Source organism: Telmatherina bonti (genome assembly GCF_933228915.1).
Source record: "Telmatherina bonti genome assembly, chromosome: 5".
NCBI classification, from domain to species: Eukaryota; Metazoa; Chordata; class Actinopteri; order Atheriniformes; family Telmatherinidae; genus Telmatherina; species Telmatherina bonti.
The window spans coordinates 4123124-4151037 of record NC_136623.1 but is presented as its reverse complement, the minus strand read 5'-3'; the positions used below and the strand labels follow the sequence as shown (position 1 = coordinate 4151037).

The 27914-nt window shown below is 56.2% G+C and overlaps 2 protein-coding genes across 3 annotated transcripts; one reads left to right on the top strand and one right to left on the bottom strand.

Annotated features, from left to right (window-relative positions):
* Nucleotides 1-898: 898 nt before the first annotated feature.
* On the bottom strand, nt 899-21587 carry kiaa0319 (KIAA0319). Of its 2 annotated transcripts, XM_079240109.1 has the most exons (16): nt 21498-21587; nt 21358-21428; nt 20276-20889; nt 20102-20198; nt 19646-19744; nt 19447-19566; nt 18769-19050; nt 18524-18675; nt 18128-18266; nt 17889-18048; nt 17682-17818; nt 13537-13659; nt 13195-13285; nt 12327-12418; nt 12047-12245; nt 899-1009 (listed from the first exon to the last, which is right to left on the bottom strand). In XM_079240109.1, the coding sequence occupies exons 2-15, from the start codon at nt 21407-21409 to the stop codon at nt 12094-12096; spliced, it is 2310 nt and encodes a 769-aa protein (XP_079096235.1). In that variant the 5' UTR covers nt 21410-21428; nt 21498-21587; the 3' UTR covers nt 899-1009; nt 12047-12093. The 2 variants fall into 2 exon arrangements, with proteins under 2 accessions (XP_079096235.1, XP_079096234.1); XM_079240108.1 differs by lacking the exon at nt 899-1009 and having other exon boundaries at nt 11333-12245.
* aldh5a1 (aldehyde dehydrogenase 5 family, member A1 (succinate-semialdehyde dehydrogenase)) lies at nt 2261-11317 on the top strand. The gene is made up of 10 exons (XM_079240110.1): nt 2261-2587; nt 4112-4195; nt 6326-6496; nt 6613-6729; nt 6802-6945; nt 7023-7166; nt 7228-7386; nt 7626-7789; nt 10603-10661; nt 10760-11317. The coding sequence occupies exons 1-10, from the start codon at nt 2300-2302 to the stop codon at nt 10969-10971; spliced, it is 1542 nt and encodes a 513-aa protein (XP_079096236.1). The 5' UTR covers nt 2261-2299; the 3' UTR covers nt 10972-11317.
* Nucleotides 21588-27914: the final 6327 nt, after the last annotated feature.

Genomic DNA, 27914 nt, shown 5'->3' with positions numbered 1-27914 from the left:
TGGAAGCTTCCTGAGTCCATGCACTGGTTTCTGGAAGCTTCCTGAGTGCATGCACTGGTTTCTGGAAGCTTCCTGAGTCCATGCACTGGTTTCTGGAAGCTTCCTGAGTCCATGCACTGGTTTCTGGAAGCTTCCTGAGTCCATGCACTGGTTTCTGGAAGCTTCCTGAGTCCATGCACTGGTTTCTGGAAGCTTCCTGAGTCCATGCACTGGTTTCTGGAAGCTTCCTGAGTCCATGCACTGGTTTCTGGAAGCTTCCTGAGTCCATGCACTGGTTTCTGGAAGCTTCCTGAGTCCATGCACTGGTTTCTGGAAGCTTCCTGAGTGCATGCACTGGTTTCTGGAAGCTTCCTGAGTCCATGCACTGGTTTCTGGAAGCTTCCTGAGTGCATGCACTGGTTTCTGGAAGCTTCCTGAGTGCATGCACTGGTTTCTGGAAGCTTCCTGAGTCCATGCACTGGTTTCTGGAAGCTTCCTGAGTCCATGCACTGGTTTCTGGAAGCTTCCTGAGTGCATGCACTGGTTTCTGGAAGCTTCCTGAGTCCATGCACTGGTTTCTGGAAGCTTCCTGAGTGCATGCACTGGTTTCTGGAAGCTTCCTGAGTGCATGCACTGGTTTCTGGAAGCTTCCTGAGTCCATGCACTGGTTTCTGGAAGCTTCCTGAGTCCATGCACTGGTTTCTGGAAGCTTCCTGAGTGCATGCACTGGTTTCTGGAAGCTTCCTGAGTCCATGCACTGGTTTCTGGAAGCTTCCTGAGTGCATGCACTGGTTTCTGGAAGCTTCCTGAGTCCATGCACTGGTTTCTGGAAGCTTCCTGAGTCCATGCACTGGTTTCTGGAAGCTTCCTGAGTCCATGCACTGGTTTCTGGAAGCTTCCTGAGTACATGCACTGGTTTCCAGGAGAGAATCATGTTATAATGCAGAAGATCAGCAGCGACCAGCCTGGCCCCAGCATACAGAGATTCCTCCTTGTTCTCTGCAGATCTCCATCCGGTCCTCCAGAGGTTCTGAAAACATGGAAATATGTAAATGACGCTAAAATCTCTTTTTTTTTTTTTTTTTCTCCATAAATGATTCAGAATATTTTATCAGAAACGGAAAATTTATTTACTGGTTTTATTCTGGTTTTTCCACATAAACCAGTCCGTCATAAAAACCAGTCTGACTCTCCTGCTTTAGACCTGTAGGATGAGTAATGCGGGACCACAGACCGGGTCCGTGTCTCCGTGTCTCCAGGTCCCCAGGTCTCCAGGTCCCCAGGTCTCCAGGTCTCCAGGTCCCCAGGTCTCTGGGTCTGGGTCTCCAGGTCTCCCGGTCTCCAGGTCTCCGGGTCTCCCGGTCTCCGGGTCTCCAGGTCTCTGGGTCTGGGTCTCCAGGTCTCCCGGTCTCCAGGTCCCCAGGTCTCCGGGTCTCCAGGTCTCCGGGTCTGGGTCTCCAGGTCTCCCGGTCTCCAGGTCTCTGTGTCTCCAGGTCTCCGGGTCTCCAGGTCTCCGGGTCTCCAGGTCTCTGGGTCTGGGTCTCCAGGTCTCCCGGTCTCCGGGTCTCCAGGTCTCTGGGTCCGGGTCTCCAGGTCTCTGGGTCTCCAGGTCTCCGTATCTCCAGGTCTCCGGGTCTCCAGGTCTCTGGGTCCGGGTCTCCAGGTCTCTGGGTCTGGGTCTCCAGGTCTCCGTATCTCCGGGTCGCCAGGTCTGGGTCTCCAGGTCTCCAGGTCTCCGGGTCTCCAGGTCTCTGGGTCCGGGTCTCCAGGTCTCTGGGTCTGGGTCTCCAGGTCTCCGTATCTCCGGGTCGCCAGGTCTGGGTCTCCAGGTCTCCAGGTCTCCGGGTCTCCAGGTCTCTGGGTCCGGGTCTCCAGGTCTCCGGGTCTGGGTCTCCAGGTCTCCGGGTCTGGGTCTCCAGGTCTCCGTATCTCCGGGTCTCTAGGTCCCCAGGTCTCCAGGTCTCGGGGTCTCCAGGTCTCCCGGTCTCCAGGTCTCTGTGTCTCCGGGTCTCCAGGTCTCTGGGTCTGGGTCTCCAGGTCTCCCGGTCTCCAGGTCTCCGGGTCGCCAGGTCTGGGTCTCCAGGTCTCCCGGTCTCCAGGTCTCCGGGTCTCCAGGTCTCTGGGTCCGGGTCTCCAGGTCTCCGGGTCTCCGTATCTCCGGGTCTCCGGGTCGCCAGGTCTGGGTCTCCAGGTCTCCCGGTCTCCAGGTCTCTGGAGCGGAAGCGACGCGCTGAAGAGTCACGTGAGCAGCGCCCCCTGCAGGTTAAAAGCTGCAGAAAGCTGCAGGAGGTCTCAGCTGTTGGTCCACCCTGGTCCCGGTATGTCCGCGGTCTGTCTGCCCCGGACCTGCCGCCTCCTCCGGCAGGTGCCTCGCGGCCTCCCCGCCGCCATGCGGAGACACTTCAGCCTGGACGTCGCCGCTCCGCTGCTCCGGACGCAGGGCTTCGTGAACGGCCGCTGGGTGTCCGCAGCCTCCGTCTTCCCCGTCCTGGACCCGGCCACGGGGCAGGAGATAGCCCGGGTGGCGGACTTCGGCCCCGCGGAGGCCAAGCAGGCGGTGGACGCCGCGCACGAGGCGTTTCAGTCCTGGAAGCACGTCACTGCCAAGGTAGGAGACCGCGCGCTCCTCCTCGCCGGACTCCGTTCATATAACGGAGCGTTTAACGTCCGCGAGCTGGACCTGGTCCGGGAAGGGACGGACACCGATGAAAACCGGGCCTCACGGTTCACGGTTGGACGAACTTTAATTCGGCTCAGTTATCTTCAACATAACCAGCCCGGTTCTGACCAGTGCACGCGCTTTCACTTTGCAGGCTGTCAACGCGATTCAAGCTTTACATGTTTCCGCCTGGAGCCACCATGCACGAACGTCCGTGCACGAGCCACCGTGCACGAACGTCCGTGATGAGTCCAACTTTTCAGGCACCAGAACTAAAGCTGGCAGGAAATCCCGCTTTCTTCCCAGTTCCTGAACATCACACAGCGATGACATCAAACCCAGCAGGCGGGAGAAGTAGTCCCAGTAGAGTTACCATGGCAACTAGTGGTCAAGCCAGATTATCCAATGGGCATTATGGGCCCAGGGGCCCCCCACCCAGCAGGGCCCCCCACCCAGCAGGGGCCCCACACCCAGCAGGGGTCCCCACCCAGCAGGGGCCCCACACCCAGCAGGGGTCCCCACCCAGCAGGGGGTCCCCACCCAGCAGGGGCCCCCCACCCAGCAGGGGTCTCCACCCAGCACTGGCGCAGGAGTCCAAATGGGGAAAACAGCAGCAGTATGGACATGAAATAAATGTACTCAAGTCAGAAAGTTCCACCACAGTGTCCAGTGTGTTGCTACTGGGAGCACCGGCTGAGAGGCGTGGCTACTGGGAGCACCGGCTGAGAGGCGTGGCTACTGGGAGCACCGGCTGAGAGGCGTGGCTACTGGGAGCACCGGCTGAGAGGCGTGGCTACTGGGAGCACCGGCTGAGAGGCGTGGCTACTGGGAGCACCGGCTGAGAGGCGTGGCTACTGGGAGCACCGGCTGAGAGGCGTGGCTACTGGGAGCACCGGCTGAGAGGCGTGGCTACTGGGAGCACCACATTCCCCACAGCGTTGCGACGGGACCGGGGCCCCTGGAACACTCTCGGCCCAGGGGCCTGGACCCGTTTAATCCGGCCCTGCTACTGGTGGTTTGGATGGACGAACTGGATCGAAGCGGACCCCAGGTCCAGGTAGATCTCGCCTACAGGACGTGGACTACAACGCAGGGCATTGTGGGTAAACAGAACTAAAACACGTGGAAGTCCTGACAAAAACCGGATCAGACCTGGAGGATTCGATCCAGATCCAGGTTTTCCTCTGAGATATATGGGCCAGATCTCTTCTTTGTTGGCGGTGAGAAACCGGTTCCTGAGAGGACCGGCACGTCTCGTCCTGATGAACCTGGAGATCCCGCTGCTGCTCCGGATTGTCCCTTCTGGGCTGCCGTAGTAAAACGAGCTTTTCTGATGAGAAGGAACTTGAAAGATTTATTTTGACAGATTTTGAGGAAAGTTTCTGGATGTTCCTCTGATCCACCAGCGTGGAATAAACAGCGGGCAGTGAAGGCATCATGTGACATGCTGTGATGTGATTGGTTGTCCTGCAGGAGAGGAGCGTCGTGCTGAGGAAGTGGTTTGACCTCCTGATGCTGCACAGAGACGACCTCGCATCTATCATCACCTTCGAATGTGTGAGTATGACCCAGAACTGGATCAGACTTTCTGATCCTGGTTCTGGTTGATAAGCAAAGACCTGCAGGGGAAGTTCAACCAACACCAAGGTGGTGAAACCAGACCTGGCTGGACCCAGGTAGACCAGTCTAGACCCTGGTAGACCAGTGTGGACGCGGGTAGACCAGTGTGGACCCTGGTAGACCAGTCTGGACCCTGGTAGACCAATCTTGACCCTGGTAGACCTGGCTAGACCCGGGTAGACTAGCCTAGACCCTGGTAGACCAATCTTGACCCAGGTAGACCTGTCTGGACCTGGGTAGACTAGTCTAGACCCTGATAGACCAGTCTGGACCCTGGTAGACCAGCCTGGACCTGGGTAGACCAGCCTGGACCTGGGTAGACCAGCCTGGACCCTGGTAGACCAGCCTGGACCCTGGTAGACCTGTCTGGACCCGGGTAGACCAGCCTGGATCTGGGTAGACCAGTCTGGACCCTGGTAGACCAGTCTGGACCCGGGTGAATAAGTCTGGACCCTGTTAGACCAATCTTGACCCTGTTAGATCTGTCTGGACCCGGGTAGACCACCCTGGACCCGGGTAGACCAGCCTGGATCTGGGTAGACCAGTCTGGACCCTGGTAGACCAGTCTGGACCCTGGTAGATCAGGATGGACCCTGGTAGACCTGGCTGGACCCGGGTAGACTAGTCTAGACCCTGATAGACTAGTCTAGACCTGGGTAGACCTGTCTGGACCGGGTAGACCAGCCTGGACCCGGGTGAATAAGTCTGGACCCTGTTAGACCAATCTTGACCCTGTTAGATCTGTCTGGACCGGGATGGATAAGTCTGGACCCGGGTAGACTAGTCTAGACCCTGATAGACTAGTCTGGACCCGGGTAGACCTGACTGGTTTCTAATAGGTTTTTGACTGGTTTCTAACTGGTTTTCGACTGGTTTCTGACTGGTTTCCAACAGGTTTTCCACTGGTTTCTGACTGGTTTCCAACAGGTTTTCCACTGGTTTCTGACTGGTTTCCAACAGGTTTTCCACTGGTTTCTGACTGGTTTCCAACAGGTTTTCCACTGGTTACTGACTGGTTTCTTACTGGTTTTCGACTGGTTTCTGACTGGTTTCTTACTGGTTACTGACTGGTTTCCAACAGGTTTTCCACTGGTTTCTGACTGGTTTCCAACAGGTTTTCCACTGGTTTCTGACTGGTTTCCAACAGGTTTTCCACTGGTTTCTGACTGGTTTCCAACAGGTTTTCCACTGGTTTCTGACTGGTTTCCAACAGGTTTTCCACTGGTTTCTGACTGGTTTCCAACAGGTTTTCCACTGGTTTCTGACTGGTTTCCAACTGGTTTTCCACTGGTTTCTGACTGGTTTCCAACTGGTTTTCCACTGGTTTCTGACTGGTTTCCAACAGGTTTTCCACTGGTTTCTGACTGGTTTCCAACAGGTTTTCCACTGGTTTCTGACTGGTTTCCAACAGGTTTTCCACTGGTTTCTGACTGGTTTCCAACAGGTTTTCCACTGGTTTCCAACAGGTTTTCCACTGGTTTCTGACTGGTTTCTTACTGGTTTTCCACTGGTTTCTGACTGGTTTCCAACAGGTTTTCCACTGGTTTCTGACTGGTTTCTTACTGGTTTTCCACTGGTTTCTGACTGGTTTCTTACTGGTTTTCGACTGGTTACCAACAGGTTTTCCACTGGTTTCTGACTGGTTTCCAACAGGTTTTCCACTGGTTTCTGACTGGTTTCTAACAGGTTTTCCACTGGTTTCTGACTGGTTTCTAACAGGTTTTCGACTGGTTTCTGACTGGTTTCTAACAGGTTTTCGACTGGTTTCTGACTGGTTTCTAACAGGTTTTCCACTGGTTTCTGACTGGTTTCTAACAGGTTTTCCACTGGTTTCTGACTGGTTTCTAACAGGTTTTCGACTGGTTTCTGACTGGTTTCTAACAGGTTTTCCACTGGTTTCTGACTGGTTTCTGACAGGTTTTCCACTGGTTTCTGACTGGTTTCTAACAGGTTTTCCACTGGTTTCTGACTGGTTTCTAACAGGTTTTCCACTGGTTTCTGACTGGTTTCTAACAGGTTTTCCACTGGTTTCTGACTGGTTTTTAACTGGTTACTGGTTTTCGACAGGGGAAGCCGATCCGCGAGTCTCTCGGCGAGATCTCCTACTCCGCCTCCTTCCTGGAGTGGTTCTCCGAGGAGGCGCGGCGCATCTACGGAGACATCGTCCCACCCCCTGCCAGGGACAGGAAGATCCTCCTCCTGAAGCAGCCCATTGGCGTCGCCTCCATCATCACGCCGGTGAGCCGCCGACACACGGCTAGCTGCGGGGGGCGGGGCTTGTCAGAAACTGGCCAATCAGAGGACAGCAGGGTGTTTTTCAGAGCGGAACTGAACGGAGCGGTTTTGTCTTCCAGTGGAACTTCCCCAGCGCCATGATCACCAGGAAGGTCGGAGCCGCTCTGGCGGCGGGCTGCACCGTGGTGGTCAAACCGGCCGAGGACACGCCGCTGTCCGCCCTCGCCCTGGCTGAGGTCAGTCAGCGTCGTCGCCGCCGCTTTCTGGTCGTCTGGTGACTGACGACTTCCTGTTTGTGTGTCCTGCAGCTGGCAGCGCAGGCCGGCGTCCCAGCCGGCGTCTTCAACGTGGTCCCCTGCTCCCGGGACCAGACGCCATCAGTGGGGCGGGTTCTCTGCACCGACCCGCTGGTGGCCAAGATCTCCTTCACCGGGTCCACAAACACGGGCAAGGTCAGGTCCAGCTGTCGGCGGCGTGGCGGGGAAACGGGTTCCTGGTACCATCATCATCCTCACCTGTCTCCCCCCAGGTGTTGCTAAAAATGGCGGCTGACACAGTGAAGAAGGCCTCCATGGAGCTGGGAGGCCACGCCCCTTTCATCGTGTTTGACAGTGCAGACGTGGACAGAGCAGTGGGCGGGGCCATGGCGTCTAAGTTCAGGAACTCTGGGCAGGTAAGAGGAGCGATGGCGGTGGCGGGTCGGACGGGTTCTGACGGCGTGTGTGTTCCTGCAGACGTGTGTGTGTTCCAACCGCTTCCTGGTCCAGAGCGGGATCTACGAGCGCTTCCTGGAGAAACTGGGTCGAGCCATGGACTCGGAGCTCCGCGTGGGCCACGGCTCGGAGCCCCACACCACCCAGGGGCCGCTCATCAACGCCGGCGCCGCAGAGAAGGTACCGCCGGGGACCCGGAGAGGTTCAGGTCTGGATCAGGTCCGGTTCATGTCGGGATCAGGTCTGGATCAGGTTCGGATCAGATCCGGATCAGATCCGGATCAGGTCCAGTTCATGTCCGGATCAGGTTCAGATGGTTCCTGGTCCGGCTGACTGAACCCGTCCTGCCTGATGACGCCTCTCAGAACCTTGATCCGGGTCCTGCTGACCTGCTAACCACTCCCTGTCTCGACCCCCAGGTGGTCCAGCAGATTTCGGACGCTGTGTCCCGCGGCGCCAAGGTTCTGAAAGGCGGGAAGCGTCTGGACGGGTCCTTCATGGAGCCGACTCTGCTGGCCGACGTCACCGCCGACATGCTGTGCACCAAGGAGGAGACGTTCGGGCCGCTGGTTCCGGTCATCAGGTCCGTCCCCAGCGGTTCTGCTCAGTGATCTGGGTCGGGCCGCTGCTTCCGGTCATCAGGTCCGTCCCCAGCGGTTCTGCTCAGTGATCTGGGTCGGGCCGCTGCTTCCGGTCATCAGGTCCGTCCCCAGCGGTTCTGCTCAGTGATCTGGGTCGGGCCGCTGCTTCCGGTCATCAGGTCCGTCCCCAGCGGTTCTGCTCAGTGATCTGGGTCGGGCCGCTGGTTCCGGTCATCAGGTCCGTCCCCAGCGGTTCTGCTCAGTGATCTGGGTCGGGCCGCTGCTTCCGGTCATCAGGTCCGTCCCCAGCGGTTCTGCTCAGTGATCTGGGTCGGGCCGCTGCTTCCGGTCATCAGGTCCGTCCCCAGCGGTTCTGCTCAGTGATCTGGGTCGGGCCGCTGCTTCCGGTCATCAGGTCCGTCCCCAGCGGTTCTGCTCAGTGATCTGGGTCGGGCCGCTGGTTCCGGTCATCAGGTCCGTCCCCAGCGGTTCTGCTCAGTGATCTGGGTCGGGCCGCTGCTTCCGGTCATCAGGTCCGTCCCCAGCGGTTCTGCTCAGTGATCTGGGTCGGGCCGCTGGTTCCGGTCATCAGGTCCGTCCCCAGCGGTTCTGCTCAGTGATCTGGGTCGGGCCGCTGGTTCCGGTCATCAGGTCCGTCCCCAGCGGTTCTGCTCAGTGATCTGGGTCGGGCCGCTGCTTCCGGTCATCAGGTCCGTCCCCAGCGGTTCTGCTCAGTGATCTGGGTCGGGCCGCTGGTTCCGGTCATCAGGTCCGTCCCCAGCGGTTCTGCTCAGTGATCTGGGTCGGGCCGCTGGTTCCGGTCATCAGGTCCGTCCCCAGCGGTTCTGCTCAGTGATCTGGGTCGGGCCGCTGCTTCCGGTCATCAGGTCCGTCCCCAGCGGTTCTGCTCAGTGATCTGGGTCGGGCCGCTGCTTCCGGTCATCAGGTCCGTCCCCAGCGGTTCTGCTCAGTGATCTGGGTCGGGCCGCTGGTTCCGGTCATCAGGTCCGTCCCCAGCGGTTCTGCTCAGTGATCTGGGTCGGGCCGCTGCTTCCGGTCATCAGGTCCGTCCCCAGCGGTTCTGCTCAGTGATCTGGGTCGGGCCGCTGCTTCCGGTCATCAGGTCCGTCCCCAGCGGTTCTGCTCAGTGATCTGGGTCGGGCCGCTGGTTCCGGTCATCAGGTCCGTCCCCAGCGGTTCTGCTCAGTGATCTGGGTCGGGCCGCTGCTTCCGGTCATCAGGTCCGTCCCCAGCGGTTCTGCTCAGTGATCTGGGTCGGGCCGCTGGTTCCGGTCATCAGGTCCGTCCCCAGCGGTTCTGCTCAGTGATCTGGGTCCAGTCAGCCGAGACCCCAGCCGGCGCTGAAACTGACCAATCGGAGTGCGCGTCCAGAGGCCGCTGCTTTCCATCACGACCAGAAAGTTCTGAGAAGTCCAACTGCTCCTGAAGTGTCCCAACGTAACGTCCTCGTCGGAAATGTGGACATTTCAAACTTCCGTCTTTCACGTTGCCATGGTCACCGGGTGGCAACGCGCTGCCATACTTCAACTCAACTTTATTTATACAGGGTGAAACCACGAGAAGCGATCTCCAGACGCTTTACAGACAGGAAATAAAACTGTAAGTCAGAAAATAACCAGAAACTCTCCTCTCCATCTTCGCTCGTTCCTTTTGTTCGTTCCTTCCTCGATTTACGGACCAGCTGAACGACTCAGCGCCGCCCCCCGCTGGTCTCCAGTCGCATCGCTGGTTTGTGCATGAAGACACGAAGAACTGTCTCCGTCTTCTGGTCCAGCAGGGAAGCAAAAAGCCTGGGGTCACGGTGAGGAGGCGCAGCAGGAGGAGGATCCAGCTGGCAGGAGGAGCAGGAGGAGGATCCAGCTGGCAGGAGGAGGATCCAGCAGGCAGGAGGAGCAGGAGGAGGATCCAGCAGCAAGAGGAGCAGGAGGAGGATCCAGCAGCAAGAGGAGCAGGAGGAGGATCCAGCTGGCAGGAGGAGCAGGAGGAGGATCCAGCTGGCAGGAGGAGGATCCAGCAGCAGGAGGAGCAGGAGGAGGATCCAGCTGGCAGGAGGAGGATCCAGCAGCAGGAGGAGCAGGAGGAGGATCCAGCTGGCAGGAGGAGGATCCAGCTGGCAGGAGGAGCAGGAGGAGGATCCAGCTGGCAGGAGGAGGATCCAGCAGCAGGAGGAGCAGGAGGAGGATCCAGCTGGCAGGAGGAGGATCCAGCAGCAGGAGGAGCAGGAGGAGGATCCAGCTGGCAGGAGGAGGATCCAGCAGCAGGAGGAGCAGGAGGAGGATCCAGCAGCAGGAGGAGCAGGAGGAGGATCCAGCTGGCAGGAGGAGGATCCAGCAGCAGGAGGAGCAGGAGGAGGATCCAGCTGGCAGGAGGAGAATCCAGCAGCAGGAGGAGCAGGAGGAGGATCCAGCTGGCAGGAGGAGGATCCAGCAGCAGGAGGAGCAGGAGGAGGATCCAGGAGCAGGAGGAGGATCCAGCTGGCAGGAGGAGGATCCAGCAGCAGGAGGAGCAGGAGGAGGATCCAGCTGGCAGGAGGAGGATCCAGCAGCAGGAGGAGCAGGAGGAGGATCCAGCAGCAGGAGGAGCAGGAGGAGGATCCATCTCCAGACCTGCAGGGACCCGGGAACCGCGAACCCTTCTGCGCATTTAGCGGTCGTTCCCTCAGACCAGACGGGACCCCAAACACACGATGGAGGACTGTGATTGGTCGGACCGTCAGCGGGTGGCGTCTTAGGCGGGGAGGAGCAAATCAGCTGTCTGAAACTGAGCAATCACAAGCTGCGTCTCTGATTTGCAGGTTTGACACAGAGGAGGAGGCGGTGGCGGTGGCGAATGCGTCCAGCGTTGGACTGGCAGGTGAGGACGTCCAGTAAACATAAAACCAGATTTACGTTCAGCTCCTGACGAGGAGAAGCTGGAATAAAAGCCATCTCCTCTTCTTCGCCTCCTCTCAGGTTACTTCTACTCGCAGGATGTGGGTCAGATCTGGCGTGTGGTGGAGGCGTTGGAGGTGGGCATCGTCGGGGTCAACGAGGGCCTCCTATCTACACCCGAGGCCACCTTCGGCGGGGTCAAGCAGTCCGGTCTGGGCCGCGAAGGCTCCAAGTATGGCATAGACGAGTATCTGGAGGTGAAGTACATGTGCTTCGGAGGTCTGGATCCCTGAAGATCTTCATCCTGCAGGAGGGTCCGCTGACGACGGTTCCGTCACGTCCGACCCCTCGGCGTCTAACCTGTGTTCCCCGTTGCCATGGTAACCAGTAGCGGCGACGTCCTGTGACTAAATGTAATAAATGTAGCGTGAATGTTGGGAGGAATCGTGTCTTACGTCGTCAGAAACATCCGGACAACGATCCGGTCCAGCTGGACACCCGGTGGTTCTGGATGTGGATCTGCACCCGGTTTAGGTTCTACTCTTGTAATTTTAGATCTAATATTTAATTTTAATCCTTTTATCTTGATGTTTTTCTATGACTGGAAATAAATGCAGACATTAAATGTTGAAGCCGTCACACTGATTGATTGTCGTGGTTTTATTCACTAGAAATGAAAATCAATAAACGATCAGCTGATTTATCATTTAATCCAGTTTGAACCGGTTGGAGCATCAAGCTAGTTAGCTTCATGCTAACAGGATTCTGATTGGACGTCACAGGTCCAGTCTGATACGGTTCTGGTTTGGAGGACGGGTTCTGGTTTGGGTGATGGGTTCTGGTTCGGAGGACGGGTTCTGGTTCGAAGGACGGGTTCTGGTTCGGAGGACGGGTTCTGGTTCGAAGGACGGGTTCTGGTTCGAAGGACGGGTTCTGGTTTGGAGGACGGGTTCTGGTTCGGAGGACGGGTTCTGGTTCGAAGGACGGGTTCTGGTTCGGAGGACGGGTTCTGGTTCGAAGGACGGGTTCTGGTTCGGAGGACGGGTTCTGGTTCGAAGGACGGGTTCTGGTTTGGAGGATGGGTTCTGGAATAATGAACGCGTGTGTGTGTGGGCCAGACCAAAGTTCTGATTTTAGAGACCCGGAATGAGCCGGTGTCTGTTGGAGCAACTCCTACGGTGTGGGGGACACGCCACCTAGTGCTCCAATCACGATGCAGGTGTCCGAAATGAGCCAATCAGAAGGAAGTGGAGGGGAGGGGCTAAAGGAGCTGAGAGATCCTGCTCTTCCTCAGCTGTCCGTCTGAACTGCAGACCAAAGTTCTGGTTTTTCTGCCCTCTGGACCGTCTGAGGTTCTGCAGAACAAACCTCCATCCTGCTAACTTGACCTCCGAGGTCCTCTGGGGGGCGTCCCGTCATCCGAAGGCGTTCCCATTGCGCGCCGCCTGGGCGCGGTTCCTGCTGCGGACTGGCCGGTCACGGCTGAATACGGTGTCCTGGTCGCTGTCCAGCTCAGACTCGGACATCATGAGGCTGGAGTTGTGCTCCGTGCTGCGGTGTTTGATACCTGCAGAGGACAGCTGGTCATTTCCTGATCAGTGATGTCATCACAAGCTGAACCAATGAGGACGAAGCTGCTGTGACTCACTGAATCTGGGTCTCAGCTCCATCCTCTCCTGCTCCTCCATGTCGTCCAACATGGTGTATCTGGTTTTCTTCCTGCCCTTGGTCTGCCGCCTCCTGGACACACACTACAGGATCAGGGTTTCCTTGCTCCCGGATCAGGCTTGCTTGCTCCCGGATCAGGCTTGCCTGCTCCCGGATCAAGGTTTCCTTGCTCCCGGATCAGGCTTGCCTGCTCCCGGATCAGGCTTGCCTGCTCCCGGATCAGGTTTTCCTGCTCCCGGATCAGGCTTGCCTGCTCCCGGATCAAGGTTTCCTTGCTCCCGGATCAGGCTTGCCTGCTCCCGGATCAGGTTTTCCTGCTCCCGGATCAAGGTTTCCTTGCTCCCGGATCAAGGTTTCCTTGCTCCCGGATCAGGCTTGCCTGCTCCCGGATCAGGTTTTCCTGCTCCTGGATCAAGGTTTCCTTGCTCCCGGATCAGGCTTGCCTGCTCCCGGATCAGGGTTCCTTGTTCCCGGATCAGGCTTGCCTGCTCCCGGATCAAGGTTTCCTTGCTCCCGGATCAGGCTTGCCTGCTCCCGGATCAGGTTTTCCTGCTCCCGGATCAGGCTTGCCTGCTCCCGGATCAGGCTTGCCTGCTCCCGGATCAGGTTTTCCTGCTCCCGGATCAAGGTTTGCTTGCTCCCGGATCAGGGTATCCTGCTCCCGGATCAGGCTTGCCTGCTCCCGGATCAGGTTTTTCTGCTCCCGGATCAGGCTTGCCTGCTCCCGGATCAGGTTTTCCTGCTCCCGGATCAGGTTTTCCTGCTCCCGGATCAGGCTTGCCTGCTCCCGGATCAGGCTTGCCTGCTCCCGGATCAGGTTTTCCTGCTCCCGGATCAGGGTTTCTCACCTCCTGCAGCAGCAGATGAAGGTCCAGCTGAGCATCAGGGTGAAGATCATGAGGATGAAGCCGGTGAGGATGATGTACAGGATTCTCCAGTCTGTGAGGTTGTGACATCATCATCATAAAATGACTTTACAGTTTCCCTGATAACAGAAAACCAAGCTCTGCCGCCAACACGGCCCAAAAACACGTCCGCCAACATGGCCGCCAACATGTTGGCGGCCATCATGGCTGCCAAGCGGCGCTGCACTCTCCAGAGGAAGCAGATAAACAAAAACGTGCTGATTTGGACAGGTTGGTCCAACAGCTGCTGGGAGAATTTAGTTTCATATTTTATTACAAATTTACCACAGTTGCTTTCTCCGTCGCCAAGGTAACGACGGATCGGGTTCTCCGTCCAGAACTGGTCACACAAGCACTGCTTGGTGATTGGATGACACTGACCATGCCCCGAACAGCGAAGCTGGCACACTGTGGAAAAAAACATAAGCTTTGAAGATGTTTCTGGATTTAAACTGTTAACTTACCAGTTTCCCTGGCTCCGACTGGTTCCAGCTAGTTCCCCTGGCTCCGACTGGTTCCAGCTGGTTCCAGCCAGTTCCCCTGGCTCTGACTGGTTCCAGCTAGTTCCCCTGGCTCCGACTGGTTCCAGCTGGTTCCAGCCAGTTCCCCTGGCTCCGACTGGTTCCAGCTAGTTCCCCTGGCTCCGACTGGTTCCAGCTGGTTCCAGCCAGTTCCCCTGGCTCCGACTGGTTCCAGCTGGTTCCAGCCAGTTCCCCTGGCTCCGACTGGTTCCAGCTGGTTCCAGCCAGTTCCCCTGGCTCCGACTGGTTCCAGCTGGTTCCAGCCAGTTCCCCTGGCTCCGACTGGTTCCAGCTGGTTCCAGCCAGTTCCCCTGGCTCCGACTGGTTCCAGCTGGTTCCAGCCAGTTCCCCTGGCTCCGACTGGTTCCAGCTGGTTCCAGCCAGTTCCCCTGGCTCCGACTGGTTCCAGCTGGTTCCAGCCAGTTCCCCTGGCTCCGACTGGTTCCAGCTGGTTCCAGCCAGTTCCCCTGGCTCCGACTGGTTCCAACTGGTTCCAGCCAGTTCCCCTGGCTCCGACTGGCTCCAACTGGTTCCAGCCAGTTCCCCTGGCTCCGACTGGTTCCAGCCAGTTCCCCTGGCTCCGACTGGCTCCAACTGGTTCCAGCCAGTTCCCCTGGCTCCGACTGGTTCCAGCTGGCTCCAACTGGTTCCAGCCAGTTCCCCTGGCTCCAACTGGTTCCAGCCAGTTCCCCTGGCTCCAACTGGTTCCAGCCAGTTCCCCTGGCTCCGACTGGCTCCAACTGGTTCCAGCCAGTTCCCCTGGCTCCAACTGGTTCCAGCCAGTTCCCCTGGCTCCGACTGGCTCCAACTGGTTCCAGCCAGTTCCCCTGGCTCCGACTGGTTCCAGCTGGCTCCAACTGGTTCCAGCCAGTTCCCCTGGCTCCGACTGGTTCCATACAGTTCCAACTATCTCCGACTGGTGCCATCCAGTTCCAACTAGCTCCAACTGGTTCCAGCCAGTTCCCCTGGCTCCGACTGGTTCCAGCCAGTTCCCCTGGCTCCGACTGGCTCCAACTGGTTCCAGCCAGTTCCCCTGGCTCCGACTGGTTCCAGCTGGCTCCAACTGGTTCCAGCCAGTTCCCCTGGCTCCAACTGGTTCCAGCCAGTTCCCCTGGCTCCGACTGGCTCCAACTGGTTCCAGCCAGTTCCCCTGGCTCCGACTGGTTCCAGCTGGCTCCAACTGGTTCCAGCCAGTTCCCCTGGCTCCGACTGGTTCCATACAGTTCCAACTATCTCCGACTGGTGCCATCCAGTTCCAACTAGCTCCAACTGGTTCCAGCCAGTTCCCCTGGCTCTGACTGGTTCCAGCCGTGTCCAGCTGGAAAGAGCCGAGGAAGGAAATGTTCTTCGTAATCAGAATTAAGTGAACACATCCAGCACTGCCCCAAAAACGGAGCAGTCAAAAAGACGAAAGACGAAAGACTTCAGCGGTTTGGAAATATTCTGATTTAATATCTATCTTTCGTAGCATGCATGAATATGTTTAAATATTTGGCTGTGAACAGACATACATTACACACACACAACAAAAATGTGTATGTACATAAATATCTACACTGCTCAAAAAAACTAAAGGGAACACTAAAGTAACATGTTGTAGATCTGAATGAATGAATGAATGAATAAATTAAATTTTATTAAATACCTGGTTCTTTCCATAGCTGAATGTACTGACAACAAAATCACACATAAATGATCAATGAAGATTAAACGTATCGACCCATGGAGTGGAAAAACACACTACAGGCTGATCCATCTTTGATGTCCTTTAAACAAGTCAGAATGAGGCTCAGTAGTGTGTGTGGCCTCCGCGTGCCTGTATGACCTCCCTACAACACCTGGGCATGCTCCTGATGAGGCGGTGGATGTTCTCCTGAGGGATCTCCTCCCAGACCTGGACTAAAGCATCCACCAACTCCTGGACAGTCTGTGGTGCAACTTGGCGTTGGTGGATGGAGCGAGACATGATGTCCCAGATGTGCTCAGCTGGATTAAGGTCTGGGGAACGGGCGGGCCGGTCCATAACATCAATGCCTTGGTGTTGCAGGAACTGCTGACACACTCCAGCCACATGGGGTCTAGCATTGTCTTGCATTAGGAGGAACCCAGGGCCAACCGCACCAGCATATGGTCCCACAAGGGGTCTGAGGATCTCATCTCGGTACCTAATGGCAGTCAGGCTACCTCTGGCGAGCACATGGAGGGCTGTGCGGCCCTCCAAAGAAATGCCCCCCCACACCATTACTGACCCACTGCCAAACCAGTCCTGCTGGAGGACGATGCAGGCAGCAGAACGTTCTCCACGGCGTCTCCAGACTCTGTCACGTCTGCCACATGTGCTCAGTGTGAACCTGCTTCCATCTGTGAAGAGCTCAGGGCGCCAGTGGAGAATTTACCAATCTTGGTGTTCTCTGGCAAACGCCAAACGTCCTGCACGGTGTTGGGCTGGAAGCACAACCCCCACCTGTGGACGTCGGGCCCTCATACCACCCTCATGGAGTCTGTTTCTGACTGTTGGAGCAGACACATGCACATCTGTGTCCTGCTGGAGCTCATTCTGCAGGGCTCTGGCAGTGCTCCTCCTGTTCCTCCTTGCACAAAGAAGGAGGTAGCGGTCCTGCTGCTGGGTTGTTGTCCTCCCACGGCCTCCTCCACATCTCCTGATGTACTGGCCTGTCTCCTGGTAGCGCCTCCATGCTCTGGACACTACGCTGACAGACACAGCAAACCTTCTTGCCACAGCTGGCATTGATGTGCCATCCTGGATGAGCTGCACTACCTGAGCCACTTGTGTGGGTTGTAGACTCCGTCTCATGCTACCACTAGAGTGAAAGCACCGCCAGCATTCAGACCAAATCATCATCCAGAAAGCATCGGAACTGAGAAGTGGTCTGTGGTCTCCACCTGCAGAACCACTCCTTTATTGGGTGTGTCTTGCCAGTTGCCTATAATTTCCACCTGTTGTCTGTTCCATTTGCACAACAGCAGGTGGAACGGATTGTCAGTCAGTGTTGCTTCCTAAGTGGACAGTTCCATTTCACAGAAGTCTGGTTGACTTGGAGTTACATCGTGTTGTTTAGGTGTTCCCTTTAGTTTTTTGAGCAGTATAAACTCCCCCCTCACCCACCCCTCCCATCTCCCCAGGGTAGGGCGGGTGGCTGTTCATCTCTCCAGCTCGGGTTTTCTACCAGAGTCCTGGGAGCTTGAGGGTCCTACGCAGTCTCTTCACTGTGCCTCGGACTTCACTATCTGCGGTGGCAGATATCCAGCAGAGACTCTCAGGTATGAAGAACTGGTCAGCGCCTGGCCCTGATATGATCCATGCCTACTGGCTAAAGAGGCTGACGTCACTCCATGAACGCCTGGCAGCACAAATGAACCAACTCCTGAGGGATGGGACTCACCCTGAATGGCTGACCAAGGAACGAACAGTCCTGATACTGAAAGATCCCCACAAGGGATCAGTCCCACCCAACTACCGGCCAATAACCTGCCTCTCCACGACATGGAAGCTCCTGTCAGGCATCATAGCGGCTAAGGTAAGTGGGCACATGGATCAATACATGGCAGAGACACAGAAAGGCATTGGCAGAGGAACCAGAGGAGCCAAACATCAGCTACTGGTTGACAGAACAGTCGCTCTAGACTGTAAAACCAGACAGACAAACCTGTGCACCGCCTGGACTGACTACCGGAAAGCCGACGACTTCACTGAGTGACATCAATACATATTTATGAGTCTGCAATGAGGACTTCTGGACATCAAATGACCAGCAGATGGTGGTAATACCAAAAAATCCTGCTGGCATAGCAACTGGTCAGAAAGATTCGAGAAATTCACAAGGCTTCACTAAACCATCCCAAGTTCCAGCCGGTTCTGACCGGTCCAGTCCTCGTGTTCAGACTCACCGACGGTGTCGACTCTCAGGACTCTGAACAGCAGGTAGTCGCTCTTCTCTTGGAGCAGCTGGTTCCTCAGCAGAACCACCAACCTGGAGCTGGAAAGGGGCCTTGATTGGCCCTGAATGGAAAACCGCAACACAGTGCTGCACACAGAGAAACATTCAGACACCTGATCGGGATCCTGTTTCAGAGACTCTGTCCAGGTTCTGGTACCTGAGGTGTGAGCGTCCCTGCAGCGCCCGGACCTGGACATCGCTGTCCAGGACGTGGACCAAAGCGGCGAGCTGTCGGATCAGGGTTTCCCTTTGAGCTACACTCACCTGAGACACCGGCACCAGCATCTCCAGCTCCACCTGCTCGTCCCCGCCGGGCTCTACAGGGACACAGAGGGACACACTGAGCGGAGGGTACGGTAATCCTGGTGGACGTCCCTCCAGACCCTCAGACCCCACCTGGTTGGACCTCCACGGTCGCTGTGGCAAAGCTAGAGGAACCTTGGGCATCGGTCACCCTTAGCTGGAACAGGTAGGTTCCTTCAACCAGGTCGGCCAGGTAGAGACAGGCCTGGGTCTCGGACCCGTAGAGGACCACCTGGAAGCAGACCGGAGACCTTCTTGGTCAGAGCTTACAGAAACAAGGTCACATGATCTGGTTAAAGGGGCGGCAGAGGTTCGGGGGGGCGAGTATCATTCAAGCCAAATGTAGATGCAGGCTGCAGGTCACCAGCAGGAGGTCCCTCCAAACCAGGAGCACCGAGACATTAATGATCCAGATTACGGGTTCTGGTTTGGGAGAATCTGGGGCTGATAATAAAACCACGTTGACTGGATCCAGAAGTTGGAACCAACCCCGGCTGCAGGACTCTGGCTGTCTCTGGTCCACAGGTAGTGGACCTTGGTCTGGTCTCCATCGGTGACCGAGCCTCGGAGGACCAGGGAGTTGTTGGGCAGAGTCAGAGTATGGCTGCCGCTGGCGTGAGCGACAGGAGGAAGACTCCTGGCTGCAGTAGGGATGAAGATCCGACAGGAAACCAGTTTATTTCTCCCACACAACTCAAAGTTTTACCCTTCTGAGTCCAGTAGGACCAGCTGACCTTCCAGGATCCGGACCACCAGCAGGGCACTATCCATTCTCCCCTTCCGGTCCCACACTGTCAGTCTGAAGGTGTAGCGGCCGAGCCGTATCCCCGTCGCCGTGGCAACAGCCCGATCTGTATGCTCCAGCTTCAGCCCAGGAGGACCGCTCACCACCTCCCAGCTGTAGCTGCTGACATCGCTGCTGCCGCTGCCGTTGAGCAACACGCTCCCCAGAGGGAGGAACAGCGTCCTGTCAGGACCTACAACCGCCATCAGACCACGGTCTGACCCTCTGACCTCTGGAGGAAAAAACAGCAGTTAGATCCTGTCAAATGGGTCCTGAACCTGGAGACCTCCATGTTTAACGACCCGTGTTCCCGCCTTGCCCCGCCCAACCCCACCCCCCCGCCCCATCGACGGCTACCTCAGCCTCCATCCTACCTGACCTGTTAGCTCGCGTTGCGTTCAGAACATCCACCTCCTTGCGGTGAAGCGAGACGTCGTGTGCCGGATGTAAACGTATCGAGTCGGGACGCGGCAGGCGGCAGTGTCTCCAGACACGATGGACGCCACTGTGTCACTGAACGCGTCCGGGACGCCGAGTTTTTCCGGTCAGAGCGTTACGGAATGCGTCTTTAAGGTCCAGGACCAGAAACCAGGTTTAGGTTCAGATCTGATGAGCACAGCATACATACCTGCAGCAGGTGGGGTTGTCATAGCAACCCCGGCAGCTGAGGAGGTTCTGGTGAGGTCAGACGTCACGGCCCAGGTCACATGGGCAGAGGGGGGCGGAGCCTGGAAAACTTCCGACGTGTCTGCGAAAATAAAATGTTATTTCTGACCGTGCGTTCCAGCGGGTTTCCATGGAAACCGGCAGCAGGAGGTAAAACCCACCTGAAACTCTGGTGTCCTCTGTGGAGACGGAGACGTCCAGCTTCTCTGTGGGGAGCGTCTGATCTACAGGGTTTCCCAGTGAGGATGTCAGGGGCACACCTGCAGGAGGATGAAAGGAAGTTGGGTCCACAGCGTTTCTATGGTAACGTACCTGACCAGTAACTGGTGCGGCGCTAACGCAGCAGGTTGATGGTCTGCTGTGGGTTTCCAGTTTGGAAAACATGACTGGACGGGGGGGGGGGAGAGACACAACCCCCACCCCCCCCCCGTAGAAGACACACCCACAGACCAGCTGCTGCACCTGGACAGAACGCCCGCCCCCCCCCCCAATCACACTTCCCACGGGAAGACGGGGCACGTCTCAAGAAGTCATCCCAGCTCCCCCCAGGAGGCGGCAGTGGGGGGTCGACCCCTGCAGAGACCCCCCCCCACACCCACCGACCAGTGATGACGTACCTGTCGTTGCCGTGGCTGTGACGGTCTCGGCACCTGGCAGAGCTGGTGATGTCATGCGTTGGGCGGAGTCAGCACTCGCCGGCACGCCGCTGGGAGTCTGTGGGTGAAGAACAGGAGATGAGGGACACCCGTCTCCATGACAACACAGATGCACCCAGCTCTGGTGTCACTCACAGTCCCCCCTGCAGCATCAGGACCGCTTGGTCTGCTGGTTCCGTCCTCGTCGCCCCCCTCAGAGGACGGAGTACCCTGGACCCTGCTGGTCTGGCTCGGTTCTCTGTCTGGACCGTCTCTAGGAGAGTCCACCTCGGATCCAGCACCTCCCGAGTCCTCCTGGCCTCCCTCTGGATGCTCAACTTTCAGAACCGCGGGGCCCGACAAGCCCAGCTGGGACCCGGCGAACAAGGTCTGATCCCTCAGAGCCTCCAGGTCCGATCCCGCCTCGGAGGACTGGGCCAGGGGGTCCGAGCCGTCTCCGTACGGCCGTCCTCTCACCAGTGACTGCAGGACCAGGGTCGACGGGGACGCCCGGCGCAGGAAGACCAGAATGGAGTCAGCGCCGGGCCGGTCCTGGGGGACGCAGTCGTCCCTCCGCCGGCAGCCGAGGACGTAGCAGCGACCCTTAAAGAGCCAGGCCAGGTCGTATCCCGGCAGGTCGCAGCACGCCGCCACGCACTGCGGCAGGGACGCCGCGCCGGGGACACGCATGATGCCACTGCTGTCCACTGCCGGAGACACCACCGCCTCGGAGACGGTCGTCCCCCGCCAGCACTGAGACGCCGACACGGCTGCAGGACACGGGGAAACAATCTGACCAATCACAACGCAAACGTTGAAAAGCGAACAAAGATCCAGCCTGAAGAAGAACTTTTATTTCCCTTCTGATGGGATGAAGATCTCCTCATCATCATCATCATCCTCTTTGTCATCATCATCATCATCTTCGTCATCCTCATCATCATCTTCGTCATCAACATTATCATCTTCGTCATCAACATTATCATCTTCGTCATCAACATCCTCATCATCATCTTCGTCATCAACATTATCATCTTCGTCATCAACATTCTTATCATAATCTTCGTCATCAACATCCTCATCATCATCTTCGTCATCCTCATCATCATCTTCGTCATCAACATTATCATCTTCGTCATCAACATTCTTATCAATCTTCGTCATCCTCCTGAGAGGTAACAGAGAGACGTGTGTGCTCCAGGTGTGTGTGCTCCAGGTGTGTGTGTGTGTGTGTTTACCTGCCAGGCTGTGGACCAGCAGCAGCAGCAGCAGAGATGTTTCCTCCTTCATTCTTCTTTCTACTTAAAACCTGGAACATAAACAGAACTTCAGAACCAGGATGTGGGTCCAAACAGAACCGTCTCCAGATCAAACCCACCGTGAAGCAGAGAATTTATCAGGGGTCACGTGACACAGTGAACTGGAGCATTTCAGCACCAGTATCCGGACAGCGCCACCAGAATCCCCGCCCATCTGCAGAGGATGACGCTGAGATGAAAAACAAACGAACCTTCATCTCTGCATTATTTTGATTTTTCTATCAACTAATCTCATTTATTTCCAATTTCCGGTTAATCGGGCCATGTTCCGCATCTGAAGGTGTTTATGCGCCACATCTGCACCGCAGAGTCTGGATTTTCATCACAACCATGAAAACAGACCCAAAAGTAGACCCGAATCACCCCGAATCCGGTTTCCTACCGGCAGAAACCAGATTCAAACCAGATCTGCGACTTTCGCGTCTGAATTTACTGCAAAACACAAAATTCCTGTTTTTTTAAACGGACATCGGGCAGCTAACAGTAGCTAAGCTAAGACTGTCCAGCCGCCATGAAAACACCTGATTTCTGCAGAAGAAGTCATCAAGCCGTCCTCACCTGCTCGCGAGACCAGGATCCGGCCCACCTGCACGCGCTGCCTGGTCCTGGTCCCGCAGAGTCCCGGTCCTCCAGAGCTGAGCTGGACCGGAAGAGTCTCAGAACCGTTCCAACCGGAGCGGGTCTGTTCAGGAGAGCCGCGTGCCCCGTCGGTCACGCGCACAGCGTGCACGCGCTGAGCAGCTTCCAGTTAAACCAGTTTCCCATTAAAGATTTTATTTCACCGTAAATATGAATTAACCAGGAAATAAAAGTGTTTTATTTATTCATCACTTCTGGTGGGAAAGTCTGACTGGAAACCAGAGCTTCCAGTGGAACAGAGTGGTGGAACTCCCTGAATGACTTCCTGTCAGTTTCACATGTCAATATGGGACAAAACATATATGTAGAGCTATAAATTCATCTGTAGATTAAAAAGTTTTATAGCACAGAAATGACAAAAAACAGCAAGTTCTAAATCAAATCCACATTTGCCAAATCCAAAGTATCATGGAGACTCTTTGCTGAACTAAGCCTCGTTGCTGGACATTAAAAATAACACTGAAAAGTAAATACAGAAACTTAAAGTTCATTAACCCTTTCATGCATGAATTAATAATAAAACAATGCAACTTTTTTTATAAAAAGAAACACTGAAGTGGTTTATGTACAGAAAGACCCTCATTCATGAATATGCAGAGAAAAGCATGTAAACAGGTTTCCCTACAGGACCACGATGCATGAAAGGGTTAAAAACATCAACAACATTTAGACTTTGGCTGTGTCTCAATTCGTTAGTGCATAGTGCGCACTACGCACTTTTCTCTGTAGTACGGTGGGTAAGTACTGTCCCAAATGGAACATGGACGTAGAGCACTAACCAGTAGAGACGAACTCACATTTGACCACAATTCTTCTGCCGCCAAAAGTAAAACAAAGCGCTAAATTAGGAGAATGAATTTGCTTCTCATGAAACTCCATCGCATTAAAGGTGACGAAGGATCCTCCTCCGATTGGCTGAACATGAGTTGGTACGTATATTTATTTATTTCTAACGTGTATGACCCGCCTGCATACGTACCCAGAGTGCGGACCTGTTGCCAGTCCTGCTTCATTGTTGGCTCATCGTTTCAGAGACGGTTCGTCCCACTAAATTCTTTTTAGGAAGTTGTAATAAATAAATGAACAAATCCAGCAAACATAACTTTATGTATCATATCATCATATATTATGGCCTACAGTAGAGGGATCTATCTCAGTTTTTAACAATACAAGGCAACATCAGACCGTCATGTGTCGCTGCATGTCTCCCACACGCTTATTAATATAATAAAGTTTAAATCAAAACACTAATAAAACAGCTTTTAAATATGCAAAGATATTTTCAGTATAAAAATGTCCTTTACATGAAACACGTGTTTTAACTGGTGTTTACTCTGATGCTGTCTGAATCCACCTGCAAGCTCGCTTCAACTGCTGCCTGTCACAAGCCAGGTGTGTGTGGAGAGGTCTTCCAGGATCCCAGAGACCAGGTGGAGGTCCGTCTTCCAGGATCCCAGAGACCAGGTGGAGGTCCGTCTTTCAGGATCCCAGAGACCAGGTGGAGGTCCGTCTTCCAGGATCCCAGAGACCAGGTGGAGGTCCGTCTTCCAGGATCCCAGAGACCAGGTGGAGGTCTGTCTTTCAGGATCCTAGAGACCAGGTGGAGGTCCGTCTTCCAGGATCCCAGAGACCAGGTGGAGGTCCGTCTTTCAGGATCCCAGAGACCAGGTGGAGGTCCGTCTTCCAGGATCCCAGAGACCAGGTGGAGGTCCGTCTTTCAGGATCCCAGAGACCAGGTGGAGGTCCGTCTTTCAGGATCCCAGAGACCAGGTGGAGGTCCGTCTTTCAGGATCCCAGAGACCAGGTGGAGGTCCGTCTTTCAGGATCCCAGAGACCAGGTGGAGGTCCGTCTTTCAGGATCCCAGAGACCAGGTGGAGGTCCGTCTTTCAGGATCCCAGAGACCAGGTGGAGGTCCGTCTTTCAGGATCCTAGAGACCAGGTGGAGGTCCGTCTTTCAGGATCCCAGAGACCAGGTGGAGGTCCGTCTTTCAGGATCCTAGAGACCAGGTGGAGGTCCGTCTTTCAGGATCCTAGAGACCAGGTGGAGGTCCGTCTTTCAGGATCCTAGAGACCAGGTGGAGGTCCGTCTTTCAGGATCCTAGAGACCAGGTGGAGGTCCGTCTTCCAGGATCCTAGAGACCAGGTGGAGGTCCGTCTTCCAGGATCCCAGAGACCAGGTGGAGGTCCGTCTTCCAGGATCCCAGAGACCAGGTGGAGGTCCGTCTTTCAGGATCCCAGAGACCAGGTGGAGGTCCGTCTTTCAGGATCCCAGAGACCAGGTGGAGGTCCGTCTTCCAGGATCCCAGAGACCAGGTGGAGGTCCGTCTTTCAGGATCCCAGAGACCAGGTGGAGGTCCGTCTTTCAGGATCCCAGAGACCAGGTGGAGGTCCGTCTTTCAGGATCCTAGAGACCAGGTGGAGGTCCGTCTTTCAGGATCCTAGAGACCAGGTGGAGGTCTGTCTTTCAGGATCCTAGAGACCAGGTGGAGGTCCGTCTTTCAGGATCCTAGAGACCAGGTGGAGGTCCGTCTTCCAGGATCCCAGAGACCAGGTGGAGGTCCGTCTTTCAGGATCCCAGAGACCAGGTGGAGGTCCGTCTTTCAGGATCCCAGAGACCAGGTGGAGGTCCGTCTTTCAGGATCCCAGAGACCAGGTGGAGGTCCGTCTTCCAGGATCCCAGAGACCAGGTGGAGGTCCGTCTTCCAGGATCCCAGAGACCAGGTGGAGGTCCGTCTTCCAGGATCCCAGAGACCAGGTGGAGGTCCGTCTTCCAGGATCCCAGAGACCAGGTGGAGGTCCGTCTTTCAGGATCCTAGAGACCAGGTGGAGGTCCGTCTTCCAGGATCCTAGAGACCAGGTGGAGGTCCGTCGTTCAGGATCCTAGAGACCAGGTGGAGGTCCGTCTTTCAGGATCCTAGAGACCAGGTGGAGGTCCGTCTTTCAGGATCCTAGAGACCAGGTGGAGGTCCGTCTTCCAGGATCCTAGAGACCAGGTGGAGGTCCGTCGTTCAGGATCCTAGAGACCAGGTGGAGGTCCGTCTTCCAGGATCCCAGAGACCAGGTGGAGGTCCGTCTTTCAGGATCCTAGAGACCAGGTGGAGGTCCGTCTTTCAGGATCCCAGAGACCAGGTGGAGGTCCGTCTTTCAGGATCCTAGAGACCAGGTGGAGGTCCGTCTTTCAGGATCCCAGAGACCAGGTGGAGGTCCGTCTTTCAGGATCCCAGAGACCAGGTGGAGGTCCGTCTTTCAGGATCCCAGAGACCAGGTGGAGGTCCGTCTTTCAGGATCCCAGAGACCAGGTGGAGGTCCGTCTTTCAGGATCCCAGAGACCAGGTGGAGGTCCGTCTTTCAGGATCCCAGAGACCAGGTGGAGGTCCGTCTTTCAGGATCCCAGAGACCAGGTGGAGGTCCGTCTTTCAGGATCCCAGAGACCAGGTGGAGGTCCGTCTTTCAGGATCCTAGAGACCAGGTGGAGGTCCGTCTTTCAGGATCCTAGAGACCAGGTGGAGGTCCGTCTTTCAGGATCCTAGAGACCAGGTGGAGGTCCGTCTTTCAGGATCCTAGAGACCAGGTGGAGGTCCGTCTTTCAGGACCCTAGAGACCAGGTGGAGGTCCGTCTTTCAGGATCCCAGAGACCAGGTGGAGGTCCGTCTTTCAGGATCCTAGAGACCAGGTGGAGGTCCGTCTTCCAGGATCCTAGAGACCAGGTGGAGGTCCGTCTTTCAGGATCCTAGAGACCAGGTGGAGGTCCGTCTTCCAGGATCCTAGAGACCAGGTGGAGGTCCGTCTTTCAGGATCCTAGAGACCAGGTGGAGGTCCGTCTTTCAGGATCCCAGAGACCAGGTGGAGGTCCGTCTTTCAGGATCCCAGAGACCAGGTGGAGGTCCGTCTTTCAGGATCCTAGAGACCAGGTGGAGGTCCGTCTTTCAGGATCCTAGAGACCAGGTGGAGGTCCGTCTTTCAGGATCCTATAGACCAGGTGGAGGTCCGTCTTTCAGGATCCTAGAGACCAGGTGGAGGTCCGTCTTTCAGGATCCTAGAGACCAGGTGGAGGTCCGTCTTCCAGGATCCTAGAGACCAGGTGGAGGTCCGTCTTTCAGGACCCTAGAGACCAGGTGGAGGTCCGTCTTTCAGGATCCCAGAGACCAGGTGGAGGTCCGTCTTTCAGGATCCCAGAGACCAGGTGGAGGTCCGTCTTTCAGGATCCCAGAGACCAGGTGGAGGTCCGTCTTTCAGGATCCTAGAGACCAGGTGGAGGTCCGTCTTTCAGGACCCTAGAGACCAGGTGGAGGTCCGTCTTTCAGGATCCTAGAGACCAGGTGGAGGTCCGTCTTTCAGGACCCTAGAGACCAGGTGGAGGTCCGTCTTTCAGGATCCTAGAGACCAGGTGGAGGTCCGTCTTTCAGGATCCTAGAGACCAGGTGGAGGTCCGTCTTTCAGGATCCTAGAGACCAGGTGGAGGTCCGTCTTTCAGGATCCTAGAGACCAGGTGGAGGTCTGTCTTTCAGGACCCTAGAGACCAGGTGGAGGTCCGTCTTTCAGGATCCTAGAGACCAGGTGGAGGTCCGTCTTTCAGGATCCTAGAGACCAGGTGGAGGTCCGTCTTCCAGGATCCTAGAGACCAGGTGGAGGTCCGTCTTCCAGGATCCCAGAGACCAGGTGGAGGTCCGTCTTTCAGGATCCTAGAGACCAGGTGGAGGTCCGTCTTTCAGGATCCCAGAGACCAGGTGGAGGTCCGTCTTCCAGGATCCCAGAGACCAGGTGGAGGTCCGTCTTTCAGGATCCTAGAGACCAGGTGGAGGTCCGTCTTTCAGGATCCTAGAGACCAGGTGGAGGTCCGTCTTTCAGGATCCCAGAGACCAGGTGGAGGTCCGTCTTTCAGGATCCTAGAGACCAGGTGGAGGTCCGTCTTTCAGGATCCTAGAGACCAGGTGGAGGTCCGTCTTTCAGGATCCTAGAGACCAGGTGGAGGTCCGTCTTCCAGGATCCTAGAGACCAGGTGGAGGTCCGTCTTCCAGGATCCTAGAGACCAGGTGGAGGTCCGTCTTCCAGGACCCTAGAGACCAGGTGGAGGTCTGTCTTTCAGGACCCTAGAGACCAGGTGGAGGTCCATCTTCCAGGATCCTAGAGACCAGGTGGAGGTCCGTCTTCCAGGATCCTGGAGACCAGGTGGAGGTCCGTCTTTCAGGATCCTATAGACCAGGTGGAGGTCCGTCTTTCAGGATCCCAGAGACCAGGTGGAGGTCCGTCTTTCAGGATCCTAGAGACCAGGTGGAGGTCCGTCTTTCAGGATCCTAGAGACCAGGTGGAGGTCCGTCTTCCAGGATCCTAGAGACCAGGTGGAGGTCCGTCTTCCAGGATCCTAGAGACCAGGTGGAGGTCCGTCTTCCAGGACCCTAGAGACCAGGTGGAGGTCTGTCTTTCAGGACCCTAGAGACCAGGTGGAGGTCCATCTTCCAGGATCCTAGAGACCAGGTGGAGGTCCGTCTTCCAGGATCCTGGAGACCAGGTGGAGGTCCGTCTTTCAGGATCCTATAGACCAGGTGGAGGTCCGTCTTTCAGGATCCCAGAGACCAGGTGGAGGTCCGTCTTTCAGGATCCCAGAGACCAGGTGGAGGTCCGTCTTCCAGGATCCTAGAGACCAGGTGGAGGTCCTTCTTTCAGGATCCCAGAGACCAGGTGGAGGTCCGTCTTCCAGGATCCCAGAGACCAGGTGGAGGTCCGTCTTCCAGGATCCTAGAGACCAGGTGGAGGTCCGTCTTCCAGGATCCTAGAGACCAGGCGGAGGTCCGTCTTCCAGGATCCTAGAGACCAGGTGGAGGTCCGTCTTTCAGGA

Coding starts and splice junctions, on each gene's coding strand:
- aldh5a1 (XM_079240110.1), top strand. CDS start 2,300: ATGTCCGCGGTCTGTCTGCCCCGGACCTGCCGCCTCCTCCGGCAGGTG. Junction 6,730..6,801: donor CCGCCCTCGCCCTGGCTGAG/GTCAGTCAGCGT, acceptor TGTGTCCTGCAG/CTGGCAGCGCAGGCCGGCGT. Junction 7,167..7,227: donor AGTTCAGGAACTCTGGGCAG/GTAAGAGGAGCG, acceptor GTGTTCCTGCAG/ACGTGTGTGTGTTCCAACCG.
- kiaa0319 (XM_079240109.1), bottom strand. CDS start 21,409: ATGAAGGAGGAAACATCTCTGCTGCTGCTGCTGCTGGTCCACAGCCTG. Junction 20,890..21,357: donor GCTGGTCCACAGCCTGGCAG/GTAAACACACAC, acceptor CGTGTCCTGCAG/CCGTGTCGGCGTCTCAGTGC. Junction 13,660..17,681: donor CCTGAGAGTCGACACCGTCG/GTGAGTCTGAAC, acceptor TTTTTTCCACAG/TGTGCCAGCTTCGCTGTTCG.